We start from the raw sequence: 20,357 nt of genomic DNA on the forward strand, positions 1-20,357 counted from the left end.
GGGGGTACCCATCAATCTTCTTTTTTGATTTGATGGCAAAAATTTCCCCGCATTTGCTTGTGTGTTTTATTTCCTTCGCCATGTTTGATTATTTGTGGGTTGCCGCTATTTAATTTCCAACAAATTAAGGTTTTTGGGATTTGCCAGTATCCAAATTCTACTTGCTTTTTGCTAGTATCCTTGCCTAATGCCACCTAGACTGCCACGTCCTTTGGATGACCGCTGACCAAACTTGCTCTAACCATGAGCTACCTGCTTACTTGTGATTCACACCATCTCCTCCAAAATTCACACCCAAGAAATTATAGAGCTCGAGAGTCAGTTAATATTACAAAACTATAATTAAAATAATATTTAATATTAAAAAATATTAATATAAGGTATACTTTTATATATTGTGTTATATAATTGTATAGTGAGAGCAAGGGGTGAAATATGAACATGTTAACAAAAACTATTTAACATAAAATATAAAGATACATAAAACTAAAACTAGAACCATGAAATGTCTATTAAGTATATATATATATATATATATATATATATATATATATATATATATATATATATATATATATATATATATATATATATATATATATATATATATATCATTTTTCCATAATTTGTGATGTAATTTTTAGTTTTGTCCATCACGTTGTTTTTAAATCGTTATTAAAAATCACATTTTCAACCAATCACATATCACATATCACATTTCAAGATTCTTTTTCATATTTTTGGATCCATTATTATGAATCATATAATTTATTTTTTACAATATTGAAAATTGTAACTTTTGATTTGGGAAAATAGAATATGAATTAAAAGTGTAGCCACTAACTAAAATATTATACAACAATTATATTATATATTAATATTATAATATTACTATTATGCATATATTATATTAGTATATTATATTAACACTAAAATTATTTTTTACACGAAATTTAATAGTAATTAGAATATTAATTGTAAAATTTTACCCCAACATCAATACTAGATCTTAATTAAATTCTATCTAACCCTAACATTAATACTAATTCCAAGTCTAAACATAACCCTAACTGCACAATTCAATTATTTAATTTTAATCTTAAATTGAATTCTAACCATAATCCTAATCACAACCCACCAGATATATGAGTTTGCAAGAGAACAAAAGATAGGAACATCTCTTGAATTCTCATTTTGTAGAAATCAACCCTAATGAACAACAAGAAGACAACTACCCCAATGAATGATAAGGATACGACTCAAGAGGTAATCCATTTCTCAAATCAATCAATTTCAAGATTCTAAAAAATATTTTATATAATTTTCTAGATTTGTACCCTTCAATATATTATTCAAGTATATTTTACTATCAACTAAGTTTTAATACAAATACTAATTCTATAACATAAAAATAAACAATTAATAATTTTTTATATTGAACAACTTATATCTACTTAACCCTCATATAACCCTCTTCAAACATTTTTTGTTAAAGAAAGGGAAATTATTAATATATTGATGTGAACTTTGTAAACCATTCAGACAGACCCTTCAATTTCTGAACCTCTAAAAAACTTAAAAAAAAAGCTTAAATTAATATATCTGAATTAGTTAAAATAATTAGTAATACAATAATAAGTTCATCGTAATTTCAAAACCTAAGGTACTGTGTTCAAGTCCCTTTAAAACAGCTTTGATCAATCCTAAAATAATAGGCGCCCCATTGCGTGCAGAAGTCTACCGTCTTTATCATATTATGTCACAGAATATAAACGGAGGAGCTACGCGTATCGGATAATGTCTCCAATAAATGCAAAATAATAATAATCAAGCTAACAAGAGTGGCCAATGAGGTAGTAAGAGCCACGAAGTCCCAGGAGGCAGAGGAGTAACAGCAATGGCTCTTTCAATGCCAGTGAAGCCCAGGAGCTTGGCCTCACCCCTCTCCCCACATCCTTCTCTTTACAAATTCAATGCATTTTCACTTGCTCTCATTAATCCCTGCAAAGTCTTGTCCTTTAGTTCCACACCCACTTCCCATAAACATCCTACCATGGTCAGGAAATATGGAAGACAAGGCTCATCTACAAGTCGAAAGGTAACTAACTCGTAATCTCATTTTTTGTTGTGTTTTAAAAGATAAACCATATACAACCAAACGTTTCAGTATTTGAAATGTTATATTCCAAAATATTGATTTTTAGTATCATTTGTTTACTGTCATTCAATATGAATGTTGTATTCTGGGTAGTAGAGATAAGAAAAGGCATAATAGAAGATGGGCCAGAAAGGCCCAAATGGATATGGAGTTGATAAGTTTTAGTCCAATTGGCGGCAAGTTTAGTAGTATTTGTTGTCTGCCATTAATATATAATTTTTCCATTCAGGATAGTACATATTGCAGTAAAATCTGAGGCAGAGAAAAAGTTCATGGAAAAATGCCGAAATGGATTAATATTTAGAATGACTGGTCTCGAATGTCGAACTTTAGCAGCATTTTGCTTGCCATATTATTATTTAAATTTCGATTTTGGTAATATATTTGTATGTAGCAAAATCTTGAGTCAGAGAAAAAGATTCACCAAAAGTGGTCAGATAGATAAGGATTTGAAATGTTTAGTTCCATACGTTGAACTCTAATAGGATTAGCTACCTGTTATTTTGTTAATTTAAATTTCCATTCTGCTAATTGTTTGAATCTTATCCAATATAGAGATATTGCAGAGAACTTTTGTTTTTCTTGAAGTGAAAAACATAGGATGTAGAGATCTAATGGGTCGACCTAGCTGAAGGCGCCTCGAGATTAAAGACTATTTTTCTCTAAACCTGCTCATTACATAAAGATATTAGAAAAAAATACACAGATATTTGCAGTCATAGTAAATGAAATCTTATATCAAGAAAATCAAACAACGCTTGGATATTTTCTTTTAAATTCAATACACAGAGACGCATCTTTTGAACAAGTAAATACACATAGATAGGTCTGAGAAATTATTTTTGCCTAACTGGCATTTTAATTTATCTTATCTGACATAGTCAGGATCATATCCAGCAAAGATGCATTGAGACCTTTATCAAATGTTTCTGTTGTTACTTTTTGTTGGGGTCAGTTTTTGGTTATTGAATCTAGTTGAATTTCATGGACGGCCATGAATTCCATATGAGATTTTCCTCTTCTTCTTCTTTTCTGGTTTTTTAAAATGAGGCATTATCTATGGGACCCACCACATTAAAGTTATTAAACTGAAAACTTCAACAGTAAAATATTAGTAGTACCCAATTTTAATATACAATATGTTTAACATTAACCTAAATAACCTATCTAAACGTCCATCTCATAGTTAACAGTAACACTATAGATTTGACTTTCCATGCCGAGCTCGACACGGATACCACAATGCAGATACATGCTTAGTGCCCAAAAGGTATCGAATTAGATAAATAACTGCTCATAGCTGATTAAAAGATAAAAAAAGAAACTTTTTTTGGGCTTACATATTAACCTCTGCATAGCAAGCACGATCACCTAGATCTTCATCATTGTCAGGATAAGGTGTTGTACAACTTGTACGGAAACATTTGATATTTTATAAAGTTGCAGTCTGTCGCAAAATGGGGTGCCACACTTTGGGTGACCTCAATATTTTCCCAGGGAGTGTGGTGTGTACATTACAAATGCATTTAATGTTGGTGGTAGATTGGAGAAAATGTATTTAATATTTGGGAGGCCATAATTTAGTGAGCACATGGTTTATTGGGCTCATTGGAGGAGTGCATTTAATTTATAAGATCATTGTAAAATGCGTTCAATATTGTAAAAAGCATTGTATGTTTAGGTTTCCATTTCATGTAGCATGCCAATCTTGGGTGCTAGGCTTGGAGAGTGTAATCAAGGTGCCTTGGAGAACATGTTCTCACTTGGTCCTAATTGCATACTTGGGTACCCACCTTGTAGATACACTTGGGGCATTAAACAATGGTGGAATGAAAGCTTAGTAAGATTTCCCTTGCTTGTTGCTCCCTTGCCTATAAATAGAATTCTCGGGATGGAAGCTAGACATCATATTTTTTGGTTGATTGCTTGCACATGTTCAGTGTGAGTAAAGCTTGGTTTAAGCACATGGAGGTTTGAGTTGTTTGATGAGGAGATCTTGAGGAGTATGGAACGGGATATGCAGATCTCATTTGTTCTTGTATTGGTGTCATGAGAAATGCAACGGACGCGCCTAATCTGGCTCCAAAACCGCGTTTTCATACGTCCGATAACTTTTGTGTTATGCGGACAGAAAAATTGCAGAACAGGTGGAGAATGGCTGCGGCGCTTCGGCTGTCCCCACTATCATATAACACGAAAGTTATTGGTGTACGACAGGACGTTTTTGGAGCCAGAATAGCTACAGCCAAATGCAACAATGGTTGCTCATTGCTATTGAAGAAGGTCTTGCATGGTTTCCTCTTTGATTGAGAGTGTTGATCTCCATGCGAAGGGTTGGAACCTGATTTTCTATTGGAACTATTTTGTTGCTGATAACACATTAGATTTGGTGCTTTAAATGTTGGGTTCTTTCCAAAAGGGTTTTCCTAGGGTATATTGGTCTCTCTCTTTCTTGTATGGTTCAATCTTTTCTTTCATTCTTGTTATATATTATCAATTCAAATTTGTATAGATTGGATAACTTATGTGTTTGGACATCTTTCATTGTAGGACTAATGGTGGACATTGTTTCATATTTCCCTTCATTTGGTATCAGAGTTTATTTTTGAGTTTTGACATTAATAGTGGTGAAGGAACTTCCTTTTCAATCATCATTTGTAGGCTCATAAGGTTAGTCAATTCCAGCATCCACCACAAGATTTCTGACCACTCTATCAAGCTTATTCAGCTGTTCCTGATGCTCTTGATAAAATCTATGATTTAAATATGAAAAAATGAAAAAAAAAATGTGTATATAAATAAGAGCACGATACATTGATAAACATATTATGTTATGCAGATATTGAGAACAATGTTTATATTTGGCAATGTGTTTCTTGATTTTTTGGTACTAATGTTAGGATTTCCTCGGTTTCACTAATGTTAATTAATCAGCATATGTGATGTCCGTTATTGATGGTTGTGTTTGAGGTCCATGACATTGGCATTAATCATATCATATCATTTGAGGTCCATGGGATGTATCTGAATGATAGTACGGGAGTGTAGAATGCATTAATCATATCATTGGTATTTACAATGGATGTCGTTGGCAGTAATTTTTTTTTGAGAAGAGGTAGTGGTGTAGGAGCAGTGAAGTCAAAACAAAAAATGTTTCTGGTTATTGTCTTGAGACTCTACTTAGAACAATTTGTTTCCCTACAAGGGAAAACACCATCTCAAGTCTTCTACAATTTGAATGGAAAAATATCTTTTTTTGGAAAGGTTGAAGGTATATACTATATAGTCTTTTTTGGAAAGGTTGAAGGTATATACTATATAGTCTTAGTTACCTCCTAATGTGGCTGTACAAATGACTCTACCTTTCATATTGTTAGAAAAATTAAAATTAGTTCGTGCCATTTTTTTCCAGTTTGTCTCTTAACGTATAACTCTATCTGGTTTCTGAATGCTATAGTTGTTTCTTTGTATCCTCTGCATGCTACATATAGAATGTTTTACCATCTTACAGATTGGAACGGGAGGCATTGTAAATTATCTCTGTTAGCTTTTTGTAAAATATTAGTTGCTTTCCTATCGTGGTTACAAGTTCAATATTATTTTAATTATTTGAACACCATAACTCTCATACAATTGGCCGTTGTTTCTGTTGTTTCAAACACTTATTTTATTTATTAGATGACACTGACTTGTTGTTTATATAAAATATACATTTGGAGTTAAGAATTGACTCAAGCAACTGATTTCAACAGATCATTAATCAGATACAAGAGTAATTGGTAATTCTACCTTGATATTGACTACTTTACCCTAATCTGAAGTTTTCTTTCTGCTAGATGAGATGGGAATTACTGAATGTACAAGGTCTTGATTATGATCTCTCAATGCTTGGCTTGTTTTCTATGTTTTCTTTTTCATTGATCTCGTAGTTATCTTTAATGTTTGGTTGTATCCTTGTGTTTTTACCAACTCAGGTCTCCCAGAATTTTTTTGAAATATTTCTTTTCCACTATAGAGGATCGATTCATATTTGAAAAAATCAGACTCAGCCATTACTTCGCTGACCCAAAATTTTTAAGAATTTGGGTCTTGGTAAAAACACAGGGAAAAGCCCTGCAAATTTATTGAGCATTTAAAAATACATAAATTTAAAAAAAACACACATATTACTGAATTTGTAGAACATATATCAATTCCCTTTACATATAAATCAAAATTAGAGTTCAAAATTAGATAGATAGATATGCGAACTCATTAACCCTACAATTTTATTTTTCTAACTTGTAGTAGATAAATAGATTGATAGTGAATTATCGGCTTGCTCATATTTTTGCAAATTCATTAACCCTATAACCTTATTTTTCTCACTTGTAGTAGAATTGGCCTTCCATTTCCCTCTATTTCCAGTTGATACATTGGAATATCATTAATAAATGCAATGTTTTGGATGAATGTTTCTAACTCTTAGTAGTGCTAGCATTTTTTTTCACCACTCTCGCCAACCAACTTGACCATTTCAATCCGTTCTTACAATGTTATATCTTTTATAAACTCTAATCCCATGTTTACTCTCACCCAAATAATGATGTGTAACCCTACTCTAGCTCCCTTGATAATTAGTGTTGCAAACATGACACAACCGATACTTGCTGCCCCCTGCATTTTTACCCTCATTAATGTATAATATTGCAGCAAGGGCATTTTTGGGTTAAAAGAGCCTTTTGCAAATTTTTGAAGAGAGGATGAAGGGCATGCGAAACAGTCTTCTGGAGTTCCAATAGAACCTGTGTTTGGATTTTCAAAATGAGAAGAATGATCCATTCTTTTTACTTCAACTTCTTCCCTGTTCATCTCATTCACATTCACATCGTTGTCATTGTTGCTAGTGCTCATTTTGTGATGTTTTTGGGTGACAACAAATTGAAACCAAAATATATTGAACTTAATTACAAACCTTGTCTAACAAGCAAAAAATTAAATATAATTAGTCTAAGATACCCTGATGCAATGGTTGCTGCTGAGCTAGTTGTTTTCTTTCAATTATAAGGTCTAGCTTCTTTGTAAAATTGCTGTGTTACATGGATAGTGTTGGTGTTTGTAGCTAGGTTGGATCCCTTCTAGGGCCGACCTAGTACACTTAGCAATTATGTGGCCTGCCGGCCTTAGAAGGCATTGATGATTCAATGTTAGTCAAGCCCTAATTGGGCGTCATATGTAACTTGTGAATAAATGTAACTTGTAACCACTCATGTGTAACTCGTAATTAGTTAAAACCTATATGGATGTAACTTGCAAATTATAGGTCTGATCCCCCTTGGCGCCAAAAGCTAACAAGGCCGACATAAATGGTTAAAGGATGCTAGAGGCACATATATATGCGAAGTCAATGTCATTGTAACTACACACAATCAGAGATTACATTCCTATTCGGCATTCTCCAGCGAATTACTTCTGTGATCTGTGAATCATCTTCTAAGTCAGCAAAACACATTCTTAAGTCAGCGAAGCACATTCAGAGGTCACTGAATCATATACAAAGGACAGCGAACTGTTCCTTCTGACAGCGAACATCATCTTGAAGACAGTGAACATCATTTGAGGGCAACGAACATCATTCGTAGGCAGCGAATTCCATCTCTGAGACAGCGAACCTCCTTGTGACAGCAAACATCCTATTCCCAGAGATAAGCTCATCATTGTGTATATCCTAGGTTGAAGATGCTGTTCTACTATGCATAATTTACTGGTTTTGATTGCTTCAAGTGTTGAAGCTGATTGTAATTACCTCTGATTATTGCATAATAAAGATGTGAGATTAGTTGCTGGGTTTTTCACCTCCAAGAGGGAGGTTTTCCCAGGGTATCGTTGTGCTATGTGTGTTGCATTTGTTATTTTCTGTTTACTGTTATCAGTCTGATCCTAAAATTAACGATGGTATCAGAGCTTGGTTCGAATTGGTTGTGATCAGATTGATAGTAGTTTGTTTCACCTCTCCTTCTACACACAAGATAGTGGCGAGCTAAGTCACAGGATACGGCGATTTTCATGGATGAGGTTCGAATTTAATCGAATTTCAAACTTCTATAAAAAAAATCAAATTTAATTGAATTTCTTCTATAAAGCACTGCTATCCGCCTCTAAACACAACTCAGCTGGTCGTGGGCATTCTTTGTATCTATTGGGTCATGGGTGTCTGCAACTGTTGGGTCGCCCTCGGATTTTCTCCAACAAGGGTCGCTATTCTGATAATTTATTAGAATTATACATATATTTAAAAATAAACAAAATTATAGAAGGCGAATTTTATCCGATTTTTTTTTTCGAATTTTTCCCTTGTCGAATTTCATCCGAATTTCATGGTTGTCGAATTTGAATTCGAATTCGCACCTTGTGACTTAGGTGGCGAGCATGCCAACCATAAAGGCTTATCTGATGACGCACGTGGTGCCCAGAAATCATGGTGGAGGGGAACAATGTCATCTTGCATGATGCAATATTAATATCACCTTGGCTCGTTATCTTTGTTTCCATACTGGACAACCTCATGTGCAGACCACAGTGATGCTACTACACCATAGACAACGATGACTTTTATCAACCACAGAGAGTTCTCAAGACATGCAGGGTCTCCACTTGAATACATGGCTGGGAAAATCAATAAAGAGGATATTTCATCACAGCCTGTTGCTCTTCAGGTTATAGGTTTTTGGAATTCTATTTGCAATGAAGAGATTGACATTCAGGAGGAATATGAAGGGGATTTTAGTGAAGCAATAGGCGCTCTTGCTTATGCTCTATAGGGGGTCTTTCGAGACAAAGAAAGGACAGACCAAGAAGCATTCAAGGGAGAAAGAACTTGCAGTCATAGAACTGAGATGATGGCCATAAGCGTTTCTTCAAGGAAGGAAGATTTTGAGGCATCCTTTGAGGAAGCATCACAGGTTGAAGTCTAGAGACAGCTTGCTGCCATAAAGCTGAGTTGGCAACCTTGGACAAGGAGGTCAGAAGATTGATTTCAGCTTCAGAGGGAGCTTGACGCTTCAGCTTCAGAGGGAGCTTGACACTTCAGCTTCCGAGGGAGCTTGACATTTCAGCTTTAGAGGGAGTCACGTCATCATGAAGATTTGGTTAATGCATTTTTCTCTGTCATAGAGAAATTTGAGGTGAAAGCCCTTGTTAATGAGTTCTTCTCTGTGAGGGAGAAGTTCGAGGTGCAAGCCCTTGTTAATGAGTTCTTCTTTGTGAGGGAGAAGTTCGAGGTGCAATCCCTTGTTAATGCATTCTTCTCTGGGAGAAGTTTGAGGCGAAGGCCCTCGTTCTACCCTCTGCGAGTAGGCATGGTGGAGATGCATTCTTCTCTGGGAGAAGTTTGAGGTTAAAGCCCTCGTCCCACCCTCTGCGAGTAGGTATGGTGGATCCACCCTTTGCGAGTAGGCATGGTGGATGTCATGGAAGAAATTCCATGATGTACTTGTGTTTATCCACCCTTTGCGTGTAGGTATGGTGGGCCCACCCTCTGCGAGTAGGCATGGTGGATATCATGGAAGAAATTCCATGACCTAGCACTTGTGGTTGTTCACTCCATGGGAGTAGCCATGGTGGCTGTGCCCATTTGCATCCTTCATGGGAGAAGCCACGTATCTTAGATCTGGAGTTGGTCTCCTCCCTAGCTAAGAGGGAGTGTTGGTGTTTGTAGCTATGTCGAATCCCTTCTAGGGCCGACCTAGTACACTTAGCAATTATGTGGCCTGCCGGCCTTAGAAGGCATTGATGATTCAATGTTAGTCAAGCCCTAATTGGGCATCATATGTAACTTGTAACCACTTATGTGTAACTTGTAATTAGTTAAGACCTATATGGATGTAACTTGTAAATTATAGGTCTGATCCTCCTTGGCGCCAAAAGCTAACAAGGTCGACATAAATGGTTAAAGGATGCTAGAGGCACATATATATGCGAAGTCAACGTCATTGTAATTACACACAATCAGCGATTACATTCCTATTCGGCATTCTCCAGCGAATTACTTCTGTGATCTGTGAATCATCTTCTAAGTCAGTGAAGCACATTCCTAAGTCAGGGAATCATATACGAAGGAAAGCGAACTGTTCCTTCTGACAGCGAACATCATCTTGAAGACAGTGAACATCATTTGAGGGCGACGAACATCATTCGTAGGCAGCAAACTCCATCTCTGAGACAGCGAACCTCCTTGTGATAGCACGCATCCTATTCTCAGAGATAAGTTCGTCATTGTGTATATCCTAGGTTGAAGATGCTGTTCTACTGTGCATAATTTACTGGTTTTGATTGCTTCAAGTGTTGAAGCTGATTGTAATTACCTCTGATTATTGCATAATAAAGATGTGAGATTAGTTGCTGGGTTTTTCACCTCCAAGAGGGAGGTTTTCCCAGGGTATCACTGTGCTATGTGTGTTGCATTTGTTATTTTCTGTTTACTGTTATCAGTCTGATCCTAAAATTAACAGATAGGACAAATTATTTATATCACTCACCTTGTGGATAGAATGAATTATGGGCTGGAAACCAAGATGGCTGGAATCTTTAGAAAACCATCTTAGAACTATTCCTTGCTTTAGAATCTCAGCGTAGAGTCCTTCCTGATCATCAACTGTACTAGCACTTAACTTCAGAACATGGAGAGCTACAATGAGAAGTGTAATATTTCATCGTTCATAATGACAAGAAGTGAAGGGTTGTTGGATAAATTGAAGTGAGTAGGGAAGACCATGTATGCTTGTTAGCTGCTGTAGGTAGATATACTTTAGAACATTTAACTTATCTTTATATACAATGTTATATATGTGTTGTTAATTTGAGCACTTTCTATTTAAAACTGAATTTTTTTTGTAATTTAAACAACGATAGATGTTGGCCTTTGGAGTGAACTTTAAAAAAACTGGAGGAGTTTTGAAATCACATTTTAGACTTAATAGAAGCTTGTACAACGTTGGTATTTATAACAGACTACTAAGATCAACTGCATATTGTTACAAGTCAACTGTGAGGGTGATGCGAAACTTGAAAATAAGTATTTACAGTTCTAATGTTAGGACCAGCAATATGGATATGGTTTAATGATTAGTGTGGTATGAATGACAACAGTGCCATTGTTTCATAATTCATGAAGTTCAACATAAATTGGAATTTCAGAGCTGTTTGGTAAGGTCTATAACAGAAGTCCTTACAGAAGACATGTCCTGAAAACAAGTAACTTAAAGTGCCATTTGGCTGTTTGCTAAGTTTAATATATTGCATTGTACAGAATTCTGAAGCTTGTATTAATTTAATGGTTTCCCTTTTCTTCAGGAGAGTGAGTATCCTATTCAACTTATATAATGTTTTCTTTGAATAGTTGCAGATTATTTGCCAGAAGAGAGCTCGTGGCAGATCCAAAGATGACACAAACACTTCAGATGTAGATGGTGGCAAAGGAGACGTTGGTAGGTCCCAACAAACAACATACAAATCTCTTTCACTTGGATTACAAAAGCCGGAGAAGAAGAACCTCTCCTATGACTTGAAAGATGGACAGGTGTGTTGCATTGATTTAAGCACTAATACAGACATTAGAAAGAAAGGGAATAATCATCAATCTGTTATTTTAATTGGTAAAATCTGTTTGTGGGCATCCTTTGTCTTAGATGCCACGATTAAGCTGTATCTATTCTGTCGAATTCATCCAAGATTTGCACCTGGGCTTCTTCATTGGGGTACACCAAACCCAGAGTTGGATGTGGTGGTTAACCCAATAAAAGATTCAACATTATCACATCTGAACATGTATCATGTCTTCTGGAGTTTTGAACATTGGTCTCCACTAGAAAAGTCCTGATGAATAATCACTTGGTCATCCCATTTGGCCAACAATACTTTAATTTTATTGCTTTTCTATTCTGCTTGTTTTATTCTACTGGCAAATTATTTTCCCCTATAAGTTACTGCTCAAATAAATTCCATTTCCAGTATGTTTTCTATTGTTTGCTTCAAATTTCAGCTCTGGGAAATCTTGCTTTGTCTGTAAGATTACCCTTGCCCTAAGCATTTTGTGGTGTGTTCGATATGATGATTAAATTATTAATTCATTTTTTATGCCCATTGTAATGCCAGCCACGATTAGATCTCCTTTATCTATTGTTTGAATATCCTACCCTTTTATCAGTTGCTCAATTTAGTTTTTGTCAATTACTTCTTGTTCTATCTTAATATTTTTTTGTTAAAATACATTTTGCAGTAAATCTGATATTCTAAGAATCTAAAGTTAAGCAATTCATTATTTTAGTAGTTTATATTATACATTAATAATGTAGATTAAGATAAGAATACCACATTTATACTTTTATCTCTATGTCAGGAATCTTCTTCCCAGTGTTAGGGTTGCAGTTAAGATAAAGGTTTACAAATATGGATTAGGTCAATTTTGAGTTAAGTTGAACCATTTATGTTGGTTTTTAGCGATATTCTTCAAATTTATAGGTTTGATAAGCATTGTTAGGTAATTTCAAAATACTGTAGCATTAGCATTTTCATCTCAATGGACAATGCTGTCTTTATAAAATGTATGTTAAAACACTAAAGATCATTTCCAAATATAGAGGTCGTTCCACAAAACTATGGATGGATTTATTTTTATGGAAATCTGCTGACCACATGTAAGATTTTTATGAGGGAAATATATATACAAGTGGGAAAAGTTTCAAATCTAAGGTGCTGCCTAAACATCAAAACAAGATTTTAATGAATACCTTAATGTTTAACTTTCAAAATAAGTATTCTGAGTAAAGTTGAATTATGAATTCCAAAAAAGTTACACTTAAAACGGCTACCTAAAACTCGTTAATATGGTATTTTTCTTTAGTCTGACTCCTTAAGCACTTGTTATTGCTAATACAGCTATATATCAGAATCAATATGCAGTGATCCCATTTACAGTCATAGGATGTAATTGATATGCTTTATAATTAGAAACATTATCTATTCATGGTGATAGGTGTCCCTATATCACTCAAGCTTCTTTACAACTTTAACATTTTCATATCCAAGCTTAGAAATAGAAACCAATGATACCATTTTTAGTTTAACTCTTTTAATTATTGGATTTGAGGAAATAAAGAAGTAACATTTACAAGGATCTATAGAGTGTAAAAATATCCATAGGTAAACAAAACAGATTATGATGTATAGACCCTCCAACTCAAGGCAAGTGCAAAAAATCAATAGAAGCGTCCTTACGAAGAAAAAAAGGAACTGTCTCTTGTATATGCATAAAAGTATACTCAATAAACTTCAGTTCACCCCCAAACTCTTTTGGATGGTCTTTTCTTTAAATATTCAGTATGTGAAATATCTGACCTCTCCACTTGGTTGAATTACACCCCTAGCCTATATAATTTTCCACACCTACTAAGTATTTGAGTGAACTCAAAACTTTTGTATTGCCATTTCTTTTCTGATCGCTGAATCTCTTGTGTTATCCTCAACCTTTGATCCAATAAAGTGCAAGACATTGAGAACTACAAGGCTGAATCCTTTAAACATAGTCCAAATCTCCTAGCAATCCATGTTGATGACCTGCTTAACTGTATGGTTACTCATGACTTTCCACCTTCCTGAACTTGACATATCATACAACTATCCACAAATTCAGAGAGCAGAATGACCCAAGTAACTACTGCACCATTATGGTTGGCCACTATGGCTAAGATCATTGTGACAACTTTAGTCATCTATATCTCTAGATCAATGCAGACAAAAAAGCTGAGGGCCAAAGGACAAGCAAGATTTGAGGAACCGTTGTACCACAAATCACATCTTCAGCTTATTAGCTATCATTGAGGAGGCTAGATCAAACATGTGTGGAGTTGTAATGCCCCCACTTTGAAATAGAATTTAATGACAAATAATAATAATAAATTCACAACAATAAATAAAATTAAAATTACAATATAAGAGAATATAATTAAATAATAAATATAATTAAAATTTAATTAAGTTAGTGAATTGTTAAAAGACATGGAATGAAAAGTTGTTGTAGAAGTTGATAATCAACCATAGGAGCCAAGAATCATTTGCAAGAAAAATACTTATCACACAAAAGAGATCAAACAAAGATTGTATGCTCTATAACAACCAAAGAATTTTGTATAATGCAGAAAAGAAATGAAGATTCAATATTGAAGGTTCACAATATTGGAGGTACAATTACAATGAACGAATGACTTGCTTTATAGAGAGCAAGAGATGCCCTAATCCTAAAATTAGAAGAACTAAAGAAATGCAAAGTAGGAGCTAAATTAAGCTCCTATGAATGATGTAATGTTGCTCCACAGTTGATGAATGAAGAATGCAGCCTTGAAGACCTCTAGAAATGCTTGATGATGAATACTTTAATGCTTGAATGAAAGATTGCTTGAATAGGTGCCCTATGATTCTCTCTATATATTAAAATGAGAGGGGAAAACCTCCTTATATACTTGCCTGTAGAAAAACATGTTAATCTTCCGACATAGCCCGACACGAGGCTAGGTTTCCCGCCCAAATTTGAAAATGCCCAAAGGGTTCAAAGGGGGGCCCAAATAGGGAGGTCCAAAGCGTGGCGCCTTGGTCCCAATGAGGACCAAGGCACCATGCCCTGGTTGTAACCTATTTTACGGCCAAGACAAGGGGGCCATGCGGTGTATGAAGTGAAAACAAGGTCATATTTGCATGATGTAAGCATAGTCAGGTCTTAATTAAGCATTGGGAGACAAACACTAAGGTCAGGGCGGACTAAATTGTAAGGGAGTACAATTTAGGATGCTACAAATTCTTATCTCTATAAGTCATACAATTAATAAATTCCTTGCCAGCCGTATGATTTTCAAATTCTCAACCCACAATTTGGTCTCCATTCCTCATTGTGAAAAGTCAAACCCACATTGTACTAGCCAACATTGTAGGATATATATTGCCATACCATTTTCTTTTGTACAATTCTCTTTGCAAGCCATATGACTATACTTTGTTTTGCACACCTTGACTGTCAACTATCCTTCAACTCGTACAATACCCATGTTTGATCTCCATGGTATGTTGGATCCTTGCATTGTATTGTTCAAACTCTTGGTTTTGTCATTGTCGTACATCATACAACCCCTGCATGCCTATTTTTTGAATGACTCACCTTCATCCTTCACCGTCCTCACAAGCCTATAATATGGCTTTTGGCACGATCTGTTACTTATTATCTTGTACAATTCTTGATACAATTTGCTAACTTTTGCACTATACCGTCTTTGCCTTTATCATCTGGCATAAAATTTATTGGAATGTGGTTTCACCTAAAACCATGGAGTTTTTCTCAAAGTTTGATTGAAGGCATTATAATTAGTTCATCCTTCAACTATGACTTTGGAAAAAATAGGGATTTTTTCATTTAGATTGTTGGATTGGGAGAAAGTACATTCTTGGAAAATGGTCAATATTTTCATGATCAAAATGCTCTCAAAGTGCTTTCAGCACTATTTTGGCTCAATGATCGATTAGTTGTAGCATTGTTAGTTTTTAGTGTGCAATCAGATGGGGTCCCTTGGTTGGTTGGTCATAAGCATTATTCCCATAGTGGCATACATTGGTTAAGCACTCCAAAAACTCTATTTTTTGGCATTATAAGCATTATTTTTTGCCTCTTAAAAAATCATGAAAATGATGTGCACCATGAAGGTTTGTGTGATTTGGAAGGCCTTAATTTGGGCTTGTGGCAAGGCCATTGCCCCAAAACTCTATTGTGTGTGGATTTGTCCCTCAATCTTGCAAGGGGTGTTGTTCCCAAACCCTCAAAGAAGTCATTTGATTTGCCAAGTACTCTCTAAGTCTAAGTTCGTGAACCATGCTTCCAAGTTTGCCTACAAGTCTTTGTCTACAATATTGTCATTAGTTTGCAAAGTCTTCCCTAACACTACTTGATGCTTACTTGTTTTCCTTGTTTGGAAGACAACTTTTTCTTTTCTTGGGGGCCGGGGCGGACGATGTAGTTAGTGTACAATGCCTATTTTTATGTTTCGAAAATATGGTTAATTTGACTATGTATTATTTGTTTGTTGGCATTGGTTGATTGACTTTTGTGTTCCTCTTGGCAACCGTCAGGGCTTTTAAATATATTTTGTGTCATCAAGGGAAGCAATATGATTTAATTGGATTAACTTTGATCCTTGGTTGACCATGGTCTAATTTGGAATAACTTCATGTGTGAATAAAATTATACCCTACTCCTCTATATGGTATGCATTTTGAATTTTGTTATTTCAGGTATTCATTTTTATTAGATAGGAGAGTAAATAGCTTTCATATCACATTTGATATTCCAAGTCCCAAAACCTGACCCCTCATAGTGCAAGCTCTTCTCGAGTCCATGGACTTTTGTCTTCCCCCACGCTTTGTGTGATGGCCTCTAGATTTCTGGCTCCTCGCTTTCCCACTCTGTTTCTTATAGTCTTTAGATATTTAGGCATTTGATCGCAGGTTTAGACTGTTTCATCCCTTGCTCCATATCACATCAAGTATTCCAAATCCTTCTTATTGCAAGATCTTCTTGGGCTTGTGGTTTTTTGTCTTCCCCTCTTTGCATCATGGCATCTAGGCTTTTGTTTCCCTTGATTTTCTACGCCCTATTTTTCATAGCCTCTCAAAGTTTTTAATGATGACTTGCATTTTGCAAAATCAACTGAATGGCATCCCAATTCTCAAGTCATCTTTGTTTCGTTGTTCTTTTTCCTTGGACCCACAGTCCTTTTCCTTCTCATGCACCTTGTATTCCGATCTCCCAATCTCCAATTCCTCTGTCCCCTCTTGGGGTTATGTACCCTTTAGCCAAGCAATTCCTCGAAACCCTATCATTTGAATTGAAGGCCCCACCTACTTCCTTACACTATCCAATGTTACATTAATGGACAAAATTGACTGACAGAGTTGTAAAACCATCTAGATCCTGCCAAAATGCAATTTGACCTCTTAAAGGGCACAAATCCAATTGCAAATCTGTATGAAGATGAGGAAAACGAGTATGGGCAACCTAGACATGATAAAACCGTACAATGTGTAGGCCTACAAGTGGTATTAGGTCACTACTTTGAGTGTGGGAAAGATGATTCAAACGGTCTAGATTGTCCAGTTCCATATCCAAGGCTGATTGTGATGCAGTTTTGTTATACTCGTGCATGTCATGCATTGAATTGCATGCAACCCCAAAGACCCTACCTAGGCATTGCAGTGCATTGTGTCAGAGTATTATAAATATAAGATGAACAAATGCAATAAGGGTTAGTCCTTGAGTTAATTTCTTGGCCACATCGTGTCTCAGGGTTTTTTAGGGTATCAAGTGATGATAGTTCAGACTTGTAAGGGATGAGGCACACTTGTAAATTAGGGGAAGGGGTAGTCTGATAGGATTTTGCTTGTAAGTGGATGTCTCCATTATGGTATAGTATTTCAGGAGGTGCTTTGAACGTAGTTACTGTTTCTCACTTGCCATATTTGCTGGCATGATTATAATCAGATTAGATTAACGTATGTAGGCATTCTAATGCAATATAAACTATTCTGTGATGGCGTTTTATTAGTACATGTGGGATGCTATTAATTTGTGATGGATAACTAAGAATGTTCACTTGCAGGTTTCCATATTCTTTGAGTTTATTTCTGCTTCAGAATAAGCTCTTTAATGTTTCTGTTTGCTTGCTTCTTTCTGTTTCAGCATTAGCTCTTTTTCTGCCAAAGTAGTTTACATGTTTTTTGTCCCTGTTATATGCATAGTTCATTATTTTGAAATGCTTTTAAATCTATCTTAAGTAAGGAGAAAGGCTTGTCTTCTTTCTTATTATTATACAATTCATTTCTGAAGAGAATTCTGTAAGTTAAGATCCAAGACATAGGTAAAGAGAAGTGGATACATGTTTAAAAATGAGAAGCTGTGGACACTGGAAATAATCTCAGAAAATACTATGAAGACTTTTCAAGGTAAAGATATAATAAGCTATTAAAATAATACTGATGACTTCTATTGCTTTGCCTTATAAGTATATTATGTTTAGTAATGTAACCCTAATAATGGTATATGGCCTATGATTTCTCAGGTTATTGATGCGGATGGTCTACAGGCTGCTTCTTTTCTTCATGCAGTTGTAAAGGTATTAAATTCATAGTTTTTCCATTTGGTGTCTGATTCCATACTATCTAAAACTGTGTTTAGTAAGCTGTGTTTTAAAACAAATTTGGTATTGATATTATAATTGGTAAATTCTGTATTTCAAACTCAAAAATTTTAATCTGGAAAATGTGAAAAATTATAACTCTATTGTGATTTCAATCTGGAATCTTCTATTGTGCCTCTTGTACTATTGAAATCTGCTATTTAAGTCATACATTATTAAAATTTGTATGATGCGTAACACTTAAATGCCTTTATTGTAATTGTAGACACCTAAAATTGTCCTAGCCTAATAAAATATTTTATTTATTTAATTATTTTATCCTAAGCCTTCTATTAATTAAATATATTTTTATTTATTTAATTAATTCATTTATTCTCGTCTAGCCTTTCCCTATTTAAATAAATAATTTTATTTATTTAATTGGTCCCACTTCCTCTAATAATTAAATAGATCTTTATTTATTTAATTAATTCATTAGCTTTTTCCTCCCATGACACTTGTCATTTATCTTTTCATTTATCCTAACTACCCTCTCATTATTGTATTATTTTTCCTACCCACCCCTTAATCCTAGCTGACCATTTATGTTTTCACCTCTTAATCTTATCTCTCCATTTTCTAAGGTGCTCTCTATATAAGAGGATTCCTTCATCCTTTCACGACCCTAACACTTTATGTGATCTAGCCTTCTTGCGATCAAGCGATAATCCGTTCTTTGTTGAGCTCTTGTGCACAATACAAAATCTGAGAGCAAATATATCAAACAAGATCAATGGAGATAGGAAACAATGGAAATCAAACCCTACTTGGCATGTGAATGGTATTATTATCTTATTTGTCGATTTGCATGTTCTTAGATTTCTTCATTGGTGTATGGTGAATGCTTTAGTGTAGAACTAGGATTTACTTGTGGGTGGATCTTTTATGGTTTTGCAATAGTTTATTATCATCATTTTTCACCATATACATTAATAAAAATGTGTATGTATTTTGGAAGAGTGCTGTCACAAAGTTTATTGCAAATTAATATCTGCTTTCTCCTTGTAGGTTTACTGCACTCATTCTGAACATGACTATTCTCTTCCTTGGCAAAAGCAAAGGCAGTATACAAGCACTGGCAGGCAAGCTTGATCTGCTGGAATTTTAATATTAGCTTTTTCTACATGGGTTAATTCTAATCGACCACAGTTGATTTTGCGTGTGCCTTTTTGTATTTAAGCATGCTCTTTCAAATTTTAACACAACCTGGAATGATACAAAAGATTGCGTTTCAAGAAATAGTGTCCTACACAAATGTTAGACGTAGTCTGTAAAAAAATCTGTGTACTGTATGTGCCCAGAAATTATTTAACAACTCACCAGATCATAAAGTTTTAGCTGGTAAGAAAAATAGTAATGTAGTAGGCTATAATTATCTCTTGGTTGATGTTTTGATTGTGAAATTATGCAGTCTTTATGGATGCTGATTGAAGGGGAGTATAGTATTTTTTTCCTTTTTGGATGTCAAAGCAAGTACTCAAATTGGTAGAAAGATAATTGCACTAACATTTATACGGGTTAAATTTCTTTCAATAAAGTATAGGCCTGGTAAGTGGAAACCAAAGTGACAGCCCTGGGTGATAACTCATAATTGATATTTATAATATATGTGAACAATTTGAAAGTAACGAATCATCTAAAGTGGTAATTCAAGGCCTTTTTTGCTTATTTCTAATATATCTATCGCTGTTTATTTCTGTCATATAATTTGTTCCTGAATATGCCCTATTAGTAAATGAACATATTTGACCCTTATACATGGTGAACCTGACATGGTGGCTTGAGAGGAGTTAATTCTGTATATCTAGATAACAACTTTGAGTGTCAATTAAGAAATTCAACTCCCACAAGCAAAAGACAGTTTTAAACAGTAGCAGGCAAGGGAAGTAGGTAGGTCTGCAAAGTTTGGGAGGTAAAATCACACTGTTGATATTGATTTCAATCAGGTTCCA

The 20,357-nt window shown here is 34.9% G+C and overlaps 1 protein-coding gene across 2 annotated transcripts in view; it reads left to right on the forward strand.

Moving 5' to 3' along the window:
• The first annotated feature begins 1,673 nt into the window (after positions 1 to 1,673).
• LOC131077079 (protease Do-like 2, chloroplastic) overlaps positions 1,674 to 20,357 on the forward strand; it is a 206,490-nt gene continuing 187,806 nt past the window's right edge. The window contains exons 1-4 of one of the 2 annotated variants that reach the window (XM_058014496.2): positions 1,674 to 2,098; positions 11,535 to 11,714; positions 18,289 to 18,342; positions 19,414 to 19,487. In XM_058014496.2, coding sequence (XP_057870479.2) covers positions 1,898 to 2,098; positions 11,535 to 11,714; positions 18,289 to 18,342; positions 19,414 to 19,487 — 509 coding nt within the window. In that variant the 5' untranslated portion in view covers positions 1,674 to 1,897. The remainder of the gene's footprint in view (positions 2,099 to 11,534; positions 11,715 to 18,288; positions 18,343 to 19,413; positions 19,488 to 20,357) is intronic. The other variant, XM_058014497.2, reaches the window with a different exon arrangement.

Source organism: Cryptomeria japonica, chromosome 9 (assembly GCF_030272615.1).
Source record: "Cryptomeria japonica chromosome 9, Sugi_1.0, whole genome shotgun sequence".
Lineage (NCBI taxonomy): Eukaryota > Viridiplantae > Streptophyta > Pinopsida > Cupressales > Cupressaceae > Cryptomeria > Cryptomeria japonica.